Source organism: Canis lupus, chromosome 4 (genome assembly GCF_011100685.1).
Source record: "Canis lupus familiaris isolate Mischka breed German Shepherd chromosome 4, alternate assembly UU_Cfam_GSD_1.0, whole genome shotgun sequence".
NCBI lineage: Eukaryota > Metazoa > Chordata > Mammalia > Carnivora > Canidae > Canis > Canis lupus.
Window position 1 is genome coordinate 20311146 of NC_049225.1, and position 12578 is coordinate 20323723.

Here is a 12578-nt window from a genome sequence, read left to right on the forward strand (position 1 = left end):
CAACATAACAAGACTGTTCAAAGTGCTCTGTGAAAAATAAAGGGACAAAAACATAAGTTCTATCATAATTATGTTTGCTAATTTTTTTACTTCTCAAGGAGAACTCCATAATCTGGTGGCATCATTAACTAAATGAAAATATAGGTATCCTACTATTATGTGCAAAAAGAAGGAGTAAGATTATTATTAACACAAGTATTTGTTTCCAAGAGTGAAATACTCACAGCTGTTTCTCCTTTTGGGAGATTTGTTTCTGCAGATTGTCCGATTTACTCTGACACTCTTGTAGATATTTCTTGTCTTCATCTTCAGCTTCCATTTGCGCCTTCTCTGCTTGCTGCAATCTGGTGTAATTCAAATCAACTTTGGGTAAAACTGAGGCTAGAACTAGGGTGTAAAAAGGGTGAAGAAGACAAATAAAAGAAAAATGGGGAAATAGAAACATTTCTAAATGAAAACAAAGTTTGGGGGGAAACTCACAAACTCAAACGTGAAAGAGCCACACAATGTCTAGAAATTGTTTTGTGATTTTTTTTTCAATATAACGTATAATATGCCCAAAATACTATCTTCAAATTTGTTTTATTTCTTGTTCATAATTAACAATGCAAAGCAATACAGCCTTTACCACTTACGTAGAGCAGAATGAATCAACTTTGAAAGTATAATGGGTGCGTACTGCCTTTTTACAAAACCATGTAAAAGCACAGTATTTAGGTCTACACTAGGTGAAGAAGCCACATTGTTATTTATTATGCTAGGATGTGTATGCCAGGAATCAAGTGTGCTACAAGGCCAAGAGCAAAGACCTGCAATTATTTTGAATAGCCAAGTCCTCCCTGTAGGATCTTTATGCATTTACTAAATTATGCCAAAAGCTGTGTGTTTTTGTGTGTATGTGTGTGTGTGTGTATATGTGTTAAGATTCAAAAGAATATAGTATTAATTGGCAACATTCTCTAGAGATCATTTTTACTCATCACTGATGTTTAAATATTAGCTAAAAAATGTGATTTTCATTTATTCTGTTTTTATTTGTAAGTCATTGCTTCTCCCTGTGCTTATTAGCTCCACTCCCTGCCTCCCATCTAAGATTTCTTAGATTTAACTTTAATATTTTTATAAGAAAATATTTCCCATGTATTCAAGGGACATTAACTCCTTGTAGGGAATCACAGGCAAAATTTCTATTCAACTAGCTGAAAACACTGCCTCTTTTCTTTCTAAAACGTACCAGTGGGGTAACCTGACACATTTCAGAAGTATAAATGCCACTTCTATGCAAAAAGAGAGTAACATTCAAGTTAACTCTAAATTGAAATTGAAATTTAAAATATTAGGGAGGGCAGGGGGACAGAGGACTCAAGCACTTCGCTAAGATTACAGAAACTAAAATAAAACTCAGAGTGAGGTAGGGCTTGAAGTTGTGCTATCACAGAAGAGGGCTAAGGGAACTGGGGAACTGAGGTGCTAGAGTACAAGAGAGTGGCCAATCTGAGTTTAAAAAAAAAAAAACTATTTTAAAACATGTTAAAAAATCAGTAAAGGAGCCATTAGGCAAAGAGTGGGCCAAAAGGGGAAAAAATTTGTGCCAACACATTGTGAAACCAAAGGTTAACTTATTTTTAAACAATGTTTATATTTTCCATCAAAAAGTAGCTAAAAAGATAAAACTGCACTTGAAAATCCTGACCTCCAAAAGGTCAATACTCAAATCAGCCTTTGTGCACCAGGTTTGAGGATTGTGTTTTTGGAAATCCAAGTGCACCCACTCTGCTTTCTGGCAGTGTATTACCACAGCAGCTGATCAAGAAGTATACAGGGTTCCTAATACACTTTTCAAATACTTCATAGCATAAATTATTTTCTATTTAATATATTATAAAATTGTTGATTCTCTTTTAGTCTGTTTAAATACAAGTGGTTTTCAGAAAGATATATCTTTGACCAGCTTGTACTGGTCCTGAGTGTCACTGCTGGCATATTTCACCAATGACATTGCAATTGTCCTAGTTTGAGTTAACAAATCATTGTCACTTCATAATGGAATGGACAGAAATCAAAGACAGAAAAAGGTAATAAAGATGTCCAAAATGTAAAAATGGGGATAAAGAAAACAAAAAAGAAAAAAGAAGAAAGAGGATGTCAATAAAAGAATATTCATGTCAATAAAGCATTAATAGTTATGTTTTTCATAAGTAGATTCAAAGAAAGCAATGATAAGACATATGTTGACACCAACATGACAGGTCAATGGAAATACATTACATTTTCCAACAATAAAAGTGAAAAATGCCAATATAAAACAATTCAATTTAAATAAAATTATTTCTTGGTTTGGGTTGAGGGTCCTAGCTCAAAGAAACACAACTAAACTGCCAACTCAAAGCTTGATTTCAGATAAAGAGATGGTGAATGACAAAGGATATGACAATCAATATGCATGGAAATCAATCAGGGATAATTCCACCATAGATTTTGTTCGTTTTTCACTTTTTTAAAGTTTTTGTTTGTGTATTTGTTTTATGTAATAGCTTGAACCACATGAAACTGCCAATATTAAACCTTTTAAAACAATCCACAAAATGGCAAATTCAGATGAATCAGCCTAATATAAAGCAACTTGATTCCATGCAACAACCAAAACAAAAAAGGCAAAATTCTGCTGGGCTTTAAAAAAAAAAGTCCTAATCTAAATTTTCTTAATGGTTTTTGTGGCAGGTGTCAGAATTGAATAAAGAAAAGGGAGGAAAAAAAAGGAAAAAAAGAAACTAAGACTGGAAATGCTATACCTTTGCTCCAGCTGCCTCATGGCTGCAGTAATTTTATTGGTTTTTTCTTCTAGTTGGGCAATTATTTCACTTTTTTCTTTCAAGCCATCTTCAGAACCCTATTTAGAAAAAAAAATTATAGTGGCTTTGATTTTTTTTTTAATTTTTATTTATTTATGATAGGCACACAGTGAGAGAGAGAGAGGCAGAGACACAGGCAGAGGGAGAAGCAGGCTCCATGCACCGGGAGCCCGACGTGGGATTCGATCCCGGGTCTCCAGGATCGCGCCCTGGGCCAAAGGCAGGCGCCAAACCGCTGCGCCACCCAGGGATCCCAGTGGCTTTGATTTTTAAACCTGAATATTTTTAAGTTTTTTATATCCTTTCATTAGAGAATTTTTACTTTGAAATAAGCAGAGTTAATTTGTACATTAAAATACTCCTATGATATAAAGCAACAGTACTACTAGTCTTCAATTAAAATGTAAAAAAGAAAATAAAAATACACTGCCTTCAATGTTTCTGGAAGACAACAGAATAAACTTGTAAAATGCCCTATTTTTCAAATTAAATACTAAAGAGCTTTTTGGCAACAAATCTACCTAAGCAGTGATGTAACTTTATGAGAGAATTCATAATTACTAAAGCATTTTTTTTAAGACTTTATTTGTGAGGCACCTGAGTAGCAATTGAGAATCTGACTTTGGGGTCCTGGGATTGAGTTCCACATCAGGCTCCCTATGGAGAGCCTGCTTCTCCCTCTGGCTATGTCTCTGCCTCTCCCTGTGTCTCTCATGAATAAATAAAATCTTTTTAAAATTTTAAAAAATAAAGTTTGTTTTTTTTTCTTAAGATTTTATTTTGTTTATTCATGAGAGACACACACAGAGGGGGGTGGGGGCAGAGACATAGGCAGAGGGAGAAGCAGACTTCATGCAGGAAGCCTGATGTAGAACTCGATCTGGGGACTCTGGAATCACACCTTGAGCCAAAGGCAGATGCTCAACCTCTGAGCCACCCATGCATCCCTAAAAAATAAAGATTTTTCAAAAGATTTTTGACAAAGAAAGAGAGAGAACACAAACAGGGGGAGTGGCAGGCAGAAGAAGAGGGAGGCTTCCCACCAAGCAGGGAATCTATGCAGGCTCCATCCCAGGACCCTGGGATCGTGAACTGAGCAGAAAGCAGACGCTTTGCCTACTGAGCCATCCAGGTGCCCCTACACTTAAACATTTCAAACAAAATTAAATCTTTCTCAGGGCCCTTGACTAGCTCAGTAGGTAAAGTATATGACTCTAGATCTTCGGGTTATAGGTTTGAGCCCACGTTGAGTGTAGATTACTTAAAAAAATAAAATCTTAAAAAAAAAACTAAAGGGATGCCTGGGTGGCTCAGTCGGTTAAGCGTCTGACTTCAGCTCCAGTCAGGATCTTGGGGTTCTGGGATAGGGTCCTGGGGTCAGGCCCTGTGTTGGGCTCCACACTCAACAGGGAGTTTGCTTCTCCCTCTCCCTCACTCCTCCCCCACACTTGTGCTCTCTGTCAAATAAATAAAATCTTTAAAAAAATTAATCTTTTTCAGGACTATACCTGTATAAAGAATTCGCAAAAATGTCCTACAAATTTAGACTGAATTTTCCCAAAAGATTTAATCTTCATAGTTAATCTTTTGGTATTAAAAAAGAAATTGAGATAGGTGATTTGTTGATACCTTTTCCACTGAGATATTTCTTAAGCTTCCATATAGAAAAAAAGGCACTGGTTTTTATTACCAATATGGCCCAGTTAAAAAGCAAATCCTGGATGCCTGGGTGGCTCAGTCAGTTAAGCACCTGCCTTTGGCTCAAGTCGTGATCACAGAGTCCCGGGAATGAGCCTTGCATCAGGCTCCCTGCTCAATGGGAAGTCTGCTTCTCCCTCTGCCCCTCACCTCTCGAGCTCACTCTTTCCCTCTCCCTCTCTCAAATATATAAAACCTTTAAAAGTAAATAAAAATTAAACAAATAAAAAACAAATCCTTCATACAAATAGTCATTTTCAATTTACATTAAACTCAAGAAATTCCAAGAATTTAGGAATGATAGTTACCTCCAAAATCTATAAAGAACTTATCAAACTCAACACCCCCCCCCAAAATAATCCAGTTAAGAAATGAGAAGACATGATGCCACTTTTCCAAAGAAGACATCCAAATGGCTGACACATAAAAAGATGTTCAACATCACTCATCATCAGGGAAATACAAATCAAAACCACAATGAGACCCACCTCACACCTGTCAGAATGGCTAAAATTAACAACACAGGAAACAGGTGTTGGTGAGGATGCAGGCACAAGGGGAACCCCCTTGCACAACAGGAATGCAAACTGATACAGTCACTCTGGAAAACAGTATGGAATTTCCTCAAAAAGTTAAAAATAAAACTACACTATGATCCAGCAATTGCACTACTAGGTATTTACTCAAAAGATACAAAAATATAGATTTTTTAAAAAGATTTATTTATTTATTTATTTATTTATTTATTTATTTATTTATTCATGAGAGACAGAAAGAAAGAAGCAGAGAGATAGAGGGAGACAAAAATATAGATTTGAAGGGGATACATGCACCCTGATATTTAGAGCAGCATTATCAACAATATAATCAAACTAAGGAAAGAGGCTAAATATCCATTGACTCATGAATGAATAAAGATTTGGTATTTATACATAATGGATTACGACTCAGCCATCAAAAAGAAGGACATCTTAACATTTGCAATGATGCAGATGGAGCTACAGTGTATTATACCTAGCGGAGTCAGTCAGTCAGAGAAAGACAAAGACCATATGATTTCACTCATACGTGGAATTTAAGAAAGAAAACAGATAAACATTTGGAAGGGGGGGAAGGAAAAAGAGAGAGAAACAAACCATAAGAGACTTACTGAGAGAGAACAAACTGAGGCTTGCTGGAAGATGAGCGGCAGATGGGCTGCAAGAGTGACTGGTTAATGAGGGCCCTGGTTATGATGAGTGCTAGGTGTTGATGATTGTAGGTGTAGTGCGAGGTGCCTCGGCGGTTTAGTGCCACCTTCAGCCCAGGGTGTGATCCTAGAGACCCAGGATCAAGTCCCACGTTGGGCTCCCTGCATGGAGCCTGCTTCTCCTTCTGCCTGTGTCTGTGCCTCTCTCCCTCTCTCTATGTGTCTCTCATGAATACATACATAAAATCTTTTAAAAAAACAAAAACAAAAAGAATGATCCTTACCTGCAACTTCTGATACATTTCTATGTTAATCGCTTTAACTTCCTCTAGTTGTTGCCGAAGGCCTATCAAAGTATCTTGTTTCTCATGGATATCTTTCTCCAACAACTTCATGGCAAGTTCAATCTCATGTTTCATACTAACTTGTACTGCTAGCTCATTTTCCACTTCCTGCAATTTCAACATATCCTCAATTCACATACTCCAGGATGTCAAAAATCAGACACATGACAGTTAATGAGAAAAAGAAGGAACTTCTATTCAATATATAGACTACTCTTTAAAAAAAATAGGTAGACTACTCTTTTGAGGTTTAAGCCCCACTAAAAGGAATCAATCAGGTCCTATAAAAACAGAACATTCTAAATATTTCAACCGCATATTTTGCGAAAATGAATGCATTTTTTAGGTATTAATTATTACTACTTTACTGGTTCAAAAATTAAGTATTTTTATGTCTCATAAACTCAGTATTAATTTTCCTTAATCAAAGAAATAAAGTAGTCCAGGGGTGCCTGGCTAGCTCAGTTGGTTGGACAAGCATGCGACTCTTGATCTTGATCTGCCCCACATTGGGTATAAAGATTACTTAAGTAAATAAAACTTAAAAAAAAAAAAAACAGAAATAAAGTAGTCCATAAAAGTGAAAGCCAAAGATAATTCAAAAACTCCACTTCACAGTTTTAATTTCATCTCTTAAAGAATTTTACATCAGGGGTGGGGGATGGGATAAGTGGGTGATGGGCATTAAGGAGGGCACATGATATAATGAGCACTGGGTGTTATACACAACTGATGAATCCCTGAACTCTAGCTCTGAAAATTATAGTACACTATACATTAACTGAACTTAAATAAATCTTTTTTTTTTAATTTCATATCAAAACAGAAAGAAGTTTGCTAATATTAAAGACAAATAGGGGATCCCTGGGTGGCTCAGCAGTTTAGTGCCTGCCTTTGGCCCAGGGCGTGATCCTGGAGTCCCAGGATCGATTCCCACATCAGGCTCCCTTCCTTGAGCCTGCTTCTCCTCCTTCTGCCTGTTCCTCTGCCCCTCTGTCTCTGTGTCTCTCATGAATGAATAAATAAAATCTTAAAAAAAAATTAAAAACAAATAAAAACAAATAGCAAAAGGGATGGAAAGGCTGGCAATACTTTCTTCTTGACCCAGGTGATGATTACACAGGTATTTATGTTATTAGCCACTAAGCTGTACATTTATATTTTTCTGTAGGTATTGTATCAATTTAAAAGATTAAAAAAATAATTTTTTTAAAACATCGTATTTATCGGACACTTGGGTGCCTCAGTGGTTGAGTCTGCCCTCTGCTCAGGTAGTGATTCTGAAGTCCTGGGATCAAGTCCCACATCAGGCTCCACAAAGGGAGCCTGCTTCTTACTCTGCATATGTCTGCCTCTCTCTCTCTCTCTGTGTCTCTCATGAATAAATAAAATCTTTAAAAATAGAATAGAATAAAATATTACATTTATTTATTTCAGAGTGAGAGAGAGAGAGAGAGCATGCATGTATGAGCCAGGGGAGGGGTTGGGGAGAGGGAGGAGGAGAATCCCAAGCAGACTCTGCACTGAGTGTGGACCCCAATGCAGGCCTCAATCCCATCACCCTGAGCTCAAGACCTGACCTAAAATCAAGAGTCAGACGCTCAACAGACTGAGCCACCCAGATGCCTCATTAATTTTTTTTAAAGTAACTTCTATGCCCAACATGGGGCTGGAACTCATAACCCCAAGATCAAGAGCTGTATGCTAAAAAAAAAAAAAAAAAGAGAGAGAGTTGTATGCTGTAACAACTAAGCCAGCAAGGTGCCCCCAAAATAAGTCAATTTAAATATTATTTTAGTCATATTTGAATATATCATTCTATTCTATTTAATGCTGGTCACAATACATTTATTTCACACACTGTAACACAGTTTAAAAACACCTGATAGAGTAGGAACACAAAGAACTTGAAGCGGTTGTAAGGGAGTGAGATTTCTATCCCATAGCAAGGAGATAAGGCTAAAAAAAGATTTCAAGTGGTGCTTAAGAGTAAATTATTATTATTATAATTATTATTTTTGCTAATGTAACCTACCTGTCTTAACTGAGATTCATCTCGAAGCTGCCTTCTGGCTTCATTGTACATTTCATCCAGCCCCTGCCGAGAATGCTTATAAGTTTGAAGCTCAGTTTCCACATCCACTTTGGTAACCTAGGAAGAAAACATAAAGCTTTTACTGTGTAATCACTACACATAGAAATAAATATCCAGTGTATGCAAAAGTTCCCTAGGTGGCAATTTCCGACACAAGACAGTCTACGTCAGTACATACATCTTACCTCCAGGTGCTGCTGGGTTTTCATTAAAATCAATTTATTTTCACTTCGTAACTGATGATTTTCTTCTTGGAGTTTAATGATATTATTCTTTGCTATTGCTAACTAAAAATTATGAAACAGGGACAAGAAAAAAGATTTTAAACATCTTTACTTACACTTGCTTTACAGGTTATGTTCATGGCTACAAACAATAGAATATAAAATCTTAAAACTAATCAAATGTCTCATATCTACAGAAGCTTTCCTAAGAAAAATGTGCTGTTATCCTAAGATACCAATAAAAAAGTTAAACTCTTATTTCTAGTATTTCCTTATTAGTCAAAATGTCAGTTAAAACATATGAGTATCTGATTTAAATATGTTCTGAATACAGTGTCATGAAACAGTAAGTCTGTAAAGACTTGTGTAAAGTTCTAAAAAAAAAAAAAAAAAAACTTGTGTAGAAATAAAAAGATCTGTAAGAAAAGAAGGCTGTGCCATCATTGAAAATGTGATATAGACCTTCATGATAACCAAACAGGACATCCTCTGAAATACACAACACTGAGTGACCATCACAAATATGAGGCATTTCTCACCATCAGAGTTAAACTAAGTGGTTTGGTTCTGAGGCCTAGAATGAAAAGAAGGATTCTAGGAAAGGAAAGAAGGGACCACTCTCAATGTTGACTTGCAAATAAATTTCTGAACACTTCATTACAGATATAACTTGAACTTCACAGTGCACCTAAGGCCAAGAAGAGGCACAAACTATTGAGCAGCTCTAATGTGGTCTCAATCTATCAAACTATCGGATGGTCCTGATGGCCAACAGACACTGACAAGATGCTCAATATCACTCATCATCAGGGAAATGCAAGTAAAAACTACAATGAAATACCACCTGTCAGAATGGGTAAAATAAAAAATACAAGAAACAACAGGTGCTGGCAAGGATACGGAGAAAAAGGAACCCTCAGTGCAGTGTTGGTGGGAATACAAACTGGTTCAGTCACTGTGGAAAACAGTATGAAGTTTCCTCAAAAAATTAAAAATAGAACTATCCTACCATCCAGTAATTACACTACTGGGTATTTAGCTAAAAATACAAAAACAGGAATTCATAGAGATACATGCATCCTTGTTTATTGGAGCATTATTTACAACAGCCAAACTATGGAAGCAGCCCAAGTGTCCATCAATAGATGAATATGGATAAAGAAGATGTGGTATCTATATACAATGGAATATTATTCAGTCAAAAAAAATGAATGAAATCTTGCCATTTGTAACAACATGGATAAAGCTACACAGTTTAATGCAAGGCAAAATAAGTCAGAAAAAGACAAATACCATATGGTCTCATTCATGTGGAATTTAAGAAACAAATGAGCAAAGGAAAAGAGAGAGAGAAACCAAGAAACAGACCCTTCCCTATAGAGAACAAACTGATGGTTACCAGAGGGAAGGTGGCTGGGGGGAATGGATGATATAGGTTGATGGGGATTAAAGAGTACACTCATCATAATAAAAACCAAAACCAAAACCAAAAAAATCCCACTATCAAATGGTCCCAAATTATCAAAATAAAAATGGATTTGCAATCATATTTAAGTGCTCCCTGGTTTGGAAAAATTAAGCCAATTCTAAAAGAAATAAGAATTTTAATTAACACAGAAAGTAGGTTCAGAGCATTCATAACAGATTTCTTCCACTAGCCTAAATAATTCTGAAAATAGAAAGCAGTAATTCTGTGGTTTGACAGATTAAAAAAAAAAAATAAACTTATCTAAAGCAACTTTACAAACAGTACTAAAAAGAGAATGGAGATAAATTTCTGGTCTGGTAGCACCAGATAACCACTTTGACAACACAGGAAAACAGAGCATGGGGAATGAGGTTTATACTTGGGTGGAGAAAGGGGGGCCATGATCATGCAGCAGTGCTTGTAAATAAAAGTAATCTCAAGAGTGGAACAAGAGGGACAGTATCACTATAACAGGAATTTCTAACTATAGGTGATTCGTTATCTAAATACAGATCACCCAGATTTTAAAATGAGAATCACAGCTTATTTACAGAAGAGCTTGTATGAGTGCCATCTTTGGGGCTCATTTCTAGGAGTATTTCAAACAATTCAGATTCACCTGAGAATTTACCTGAGAAAATGTGGTTTCTCTAGAACTTATAATCAATTACAACTACATTGCAAATATTCCATCATAATGATGAAAAAGTGTGTGTATGTGCTCATGCGTACTTAATGCATTCCTACTTAAATGGAAAAGAATCACAAATACTCGGTCCGTGAAAGGCAATTATCTATGGCTGGGTTACAATACCTCTTCAATCAGCTTAGTATTTGACTTTTCTAATGAGTCAACTCTTGAATGGAGACTGCTGACTGTGCTGCTGAAATTTAAAAAAAAACAAAAAAACAAAAAAACAACTCATTCAAATCACACAAACTCACAAAGGCAAGAAAAAGTATGCTATCCTGGACTTATCATGATGACTAACATGCACCAATTACCCTGAATTTTTGAGTGTGGGATATTTCATTAAGTTGAATAACCTGATTTGGCTAGGAAAGCAATAAAGACTGGATCAAAAGAATCATTTCTATCAAAATTCCATTTTGTGTTGCTCATCATTTTTTGTTACCGTCTTAGAGTTCTTCTTACACTTAACTTGTAATACTTAGGAATGGATTCCACACAAAGACTGTCAAATATTGTTAAAACTAAAATTTTAAATTATCTTTCAAAGGATGAACTTTAAATACCCACCTTATAATCACGTGGCTTAACAAGTGTTCATAGCTATCTTCAACACAAGCCCCCATCTTGTTTCCATTCTCCATTTTCACAATCACTTACAGACCTCTAACATCACTCATAGTTGGGGAAATGTGAATATGAAATTCACATCAGTACCTGGTCAGCCTGCAGCTAAGCAAACACCCTGACTCTCAAAGATATAGTTAAAAATCAGGTTAAGTTGAATGAACAACTTAGTTTTTTGCATCTTTGTTTAAATTGATCCAGACTGGACACTACTGTACATTTTATTTAGTCTGTTTTCAAGGCCTTGATTCTACTATCTCAAGCTTTCTTTCATAACATAATATTTTACATCACAATAAAACCTACAATAGATTTAAACAAATTTTATACCAACCTCAGAAATAAATATTGGCATTTTAACTGGTGAAACAAGAAAAATATTTTTTCATTCATATTAAATCTTTTTTTTTTAATTTATTTTATTTTTATTTATGATAGTCACAGAGAGAGAGAGAGAGAGGCAGAGACATAGGCAGAGGGAGAAGCAGGCTCCATGCACCGGGAGCCCGACGTGGGATTCGATCCTGGGTCTCCAGGATCGCGCCCTGGGCCAAAGGCAGGCGCCAAACCGCTGCGCCACCCAGGGATCCCTAAATCTTTTTTTTTTTAAGATTTCATGTATTTATTCATGGGAGACACAGAGAGAGGCAGAGACACAGGCAGAGGGAGAAGCAGGCTCTTTGAGGGGAGCCCGATGCAGGACTCGATCCCCAGACTCTGGGATCACGCCCTGAGCTGAAGGCAGACGTTCAACCACTGAGCCACCCAGGTGCCCCCATACTAAATCATTTTTAAATAATCATTCTTAGGTAAACAACTTGAGTTTTTCACAAACAGCAACAGGGTATCTGAATGGGGAGATATAACAGGTGTGGGACTAAGAGACAAAGGACCAAGGCTATAGTCCCCTGCTTTTCTACTTTATGTCACCTTGAAAGCTGTAAAACCTTTCTGAGCTTCAATTTCCTTATCTATAAATCAGATAATACCTGTCCTACCTTTATGCGAGAATCAGTAAAATATTAATCAAAAAAGCACTTTTAGGGGCGTGGGGGGTGCTTAGCGGGTTAAGCATCTACCTTCCACTCAGGTCATAAACCCAGGATCCTGGGATCAGAGTTCCATGGGGGGAGTGAGGGTTGCTCAGCAGGGAGCCTGCTTCTCCCTCTACCTCCTGCCACTCCCTACTTGTGCTCTCTCTCCCCCTCTGTCAAATAAATAAAACCTTTAAAAAAAAAAAGCACTTTTGAAAATAAATCCTCAATACCAGTTTTCTTTGAATGAGGGATAATATGTGAGATCTATTTTTTGTCTATTTCCTATACTTTTTAAAATGCTCTAAATATACAGAAACCTTCTAATCGGAAAAACAACAAAACAGTTTTAAATC

The 12578-nt window shown here is 36.4% G+C and overlaps 1 protein-coding gene across 9 annotated transcripts in view; it reads right to left on the reverse strand.

Moving 5' to 3' along the window:
- The window catches only part of RUFY2 (RUN and FYVE domain containing 2), a 51996-nt gene that overhangs the window by 23258 nt on the left and 16160 nt on the right, over positions 1–12578 (reverse strand). For 5 of the 9 annotated variants that reach the window (XM_038534116.1, XM_038534114.1, XM_038534111.1 and 2 more), the window contains exons 8-13: positions 10685–10754; positions 8364–8465; positions 8119–8235; positions 6024–6191; positions 2793–2890; positions 225–344 (exon numbers count right to left, since the gene is read on the reverse strand). In XM_038534116.1, coding sequence (XP_038390044.1) covers positions 225–344; positions 2793–2890; positions 6024–6191; positions 8119–8235; positions 8364–8465; positions 10685–10754 — 675 coding nt within the window. Of the gene's footprint in view, positions 1–224; positions 388–563; positions 2037–2792; positions 2891–6023; positions 6192–8118; positions 8236–8363; positions 8466–10684; positions 10755–12578 lie in introns of those variants that run through there. The other 4 variants (XM_038534112.1, XM_038534119.1, XM_038534118.1 and 1 more) reach the window with 4 other exon arrangements.